This window comes from Alosa pseudoharengus, unplaced genomic scaffold (assembly GCF_046254945.1).
Source record: "Alosa pseudoharengus isolate Yale_2024_CS ecotype anadromous, Long Island Sound unplaced genomic scaffold, YU_APseudo_1.1 YU_APseudo_1.1_scf_15, whole genome shotgun sequence".
Classification (NCBI taxonomy): Eukaryota; Metazoa; Chordata; class Actinopteri; order Clupeiformes; family Clupeidae; genus Alosa; species Alosa pseudoharengus.
In genome coordinates, this window is record NW_027468620.1 from 13,451,525 (window position 1) to 13,454,024 (window position 2,500).

General features: G+C 41.6%; 1 protein-coding gene across 1 annotated transcript in view; it reads left to right on the forward strand.

Annotated features, from left to right (window-relative positions):
• Positions 1–2,500, forward strand: part of rims1a (regulating synaptic membrane exocytosis 1a) — a 101,990-nt gene that overhangs the window by 82,006 nt on the left and 17,484 nt on the right. Inside the window, exons 20-22 of the mRNA XM_076286428.1 lie at positions 473–550; positions 1,559–1,675; positions 2,401–2,490. Of these exons, the coding sequence (XP_076142543.1) occupies positions 473–550; positions 1,559–1,675; positions 2,401–2,490 (285 nt within the window). The remainder of the gene's footprint in view (positions 1–472; positions 551–1,558; positions 1,676–2,400; positions 2,491–2,500) is intronic.

Sequence of the window (2,500 nt, forward strand, 5' to 3'; positions counted from 1 at the left end):
TGTTGAATCTTCGATATAATAGCCTGAGCACACTCAGTCGTAAGCATTCAAGTCAAGGTGGTGGCAGGGTCTGTCAGGTCCACGTCACCTTTCGCTTGGCCATAGCTCTAATATGGCGCCGCTGAATTGACTTTACATGAAGCTGGTCCATAATTAAATCCAGAACACATGCACGTGTAATAAACCTATCATAACAACTATGGCAGATATATAGTATCTACTAAAACGAGCAAGACAGACTAAGAGGACCTACTCTAGTCTATTCTCTGCAGTGCTATGTTTAGCTGTGTTAATAGTCTTTATGTACAGTAGACATGTGAATGACACAGTGTTGATGAGTTTGTATCATAGCGGGCCACTTCAAGTAAAGTTATTGTCTGTTGTTAGTTGAGTTTTCTTTTTCTTTTTTTTCATCTGCACTTTTTTTATCTCCTTCCTGCATGCACGCACACTACTATACTCACGTGAGCAGGAGCTCGTCTAAGTACAGTAGCTCTCTTCCTCCTAAGATGCCTCTCTTAGTCAATGGCATCCATAAGGAGTTCTACAGGTAAGGATGCTGCTTTGCCTGTTAGGATACATCCTTCCTTTCACACCGCCTCCATCCCCCCACCTCCACCAAATCCAGAATTCTGTGTGCCCCTTACCCCACCATTTTACCCATAATTCACAGTGAAGGTTAAACTTACTGTATGTCTGTCGGTGTAAATGTTTCCTTGTGTTATTATGATATTTTGCCTAGTGTCCAGAGATCATGATTTTTTTTTATTCATCACATTAGGTATAGACAAATATGACGAACAAATGTGAACCAAATTATGTAATTTGTGTAGCATTCAGCCCTATTTTATTTGTTCACACTTAATCAATTTGTCCAGCTTCAGACATAGGTATGTCTGCATTCCATTAGTCTCCTTCTTAAAATAACTTCCCTGTCCAATGATTGTTGTATATCCGTATATATCTGGATGGTTTATGCCGGTTATTGCATTACAGTAAGAGCTACTAGTGCATATGACAGACTCTCGTATGTATGTGAGAGGATGACCTCCAAGAGAACTGCCCAGTAAGCCTGCGCCTGTAGCTTAGACACAGAGAATCTACATTCTCTACATTCTCCTCTCTTCCAATCCCAAAGCAACCCCCTCAGACCCAGCGGAGCAGAATATGTCCCTTTCCCCACATTCTCATTTCTGTGGATGTTACTCTTCCTGCAACAGCAGTGCATTGAAAACTATTAAAGACCTCGACACTTAATTGTTGTTTAATTAAAAAAGCTGATATCTGCATAGCTACAATGAAAGTGATTATCTATAGAGAAAATCCACAGAAAATGATGCACTTTGTTTGAATATAATTATTGATTTTTACTTAGTTTTAGTTTTCTATTAATTCTATTAATTTTGTAAAAATTAGCATTTGCATGTTCATCTGTGCAGTCTTATGTTTTTGCATTCTACGCATGCATGATTACTCTTTAGTGCATGTGTGCTTCTCTCTCCCTGTGTGTGTGTGTGTGTGTGTGTGTGTGTGTGTGTGTGTGTGTGTGTGTGCACAGCTCAACTCTCCCTGCATGCTTAAAGACCAAGTCTCGACTGAGGTCGAATGGGGTCACTGCTACTCGCAGCACGATTACTCACCGTGTGCTCAGGTTTACAGACGAGATTACCATTCGGTAAGGGAAGTATACTAACCAGTGTGCCACAGTAATGAGGCAGCAGATAGCACCTACCCTTCATGAACCAGTATGCACTAAAATTTGCGCTATAATTGTGCACTAATACTCATCAGATAGCTCATGCTACTTACTAGCAGACTAGCATACTAACTTGACCCATGATTTCCATTTACATTCATCAGTGGACACTTTTGCCCAAAGTCATAGCCCACTGTTTAGGTCCTATATAACCAATGGCAAATGATTGACCATTAACCTTTATTAGGGTTTATACTATTTTACTATTTGAGTTTTCATTTCTCAATACCCCAGTGTAATGGCGTGAGTCCACACTGATTACACACACACATACACACACACACACACACACCCACCCACACAGACACACACCCACACACACACACACACACACACACACACACACTTGTGAATCATACCAGTCAACAACCTCATGTCATTGAAGGCCATCTCTCTACTCTGGTTTAACCACCATGTTAAGATAAACCTGTCCAAGTTTGAGTTGTTATCTAACATGATGAATTTATTTTTTGTTGTCCTTTTTTTGTCATCTCTTATTTTGTCTTTCCTTCCTTCCTTCCTTCCTTCCTTCCTTCCTTCCTTCCTTCCTTCCCTCCCTCCTTCCTTCTATCCCTCCCTCCCTCCCTCGCTCCCTCGCTCGTTCTTCTCTCCACCTCCATCGGACGGGCATGTTGTGAACCTAGTGATCTGCAGCCATCTCTTGACAGGGTTAGGAGCGCTAGTGCCAACTGTCTGAGGCCAGAGTCTAAATCCTATTCGCCCGAGAGAGAAAGGTACTCACCA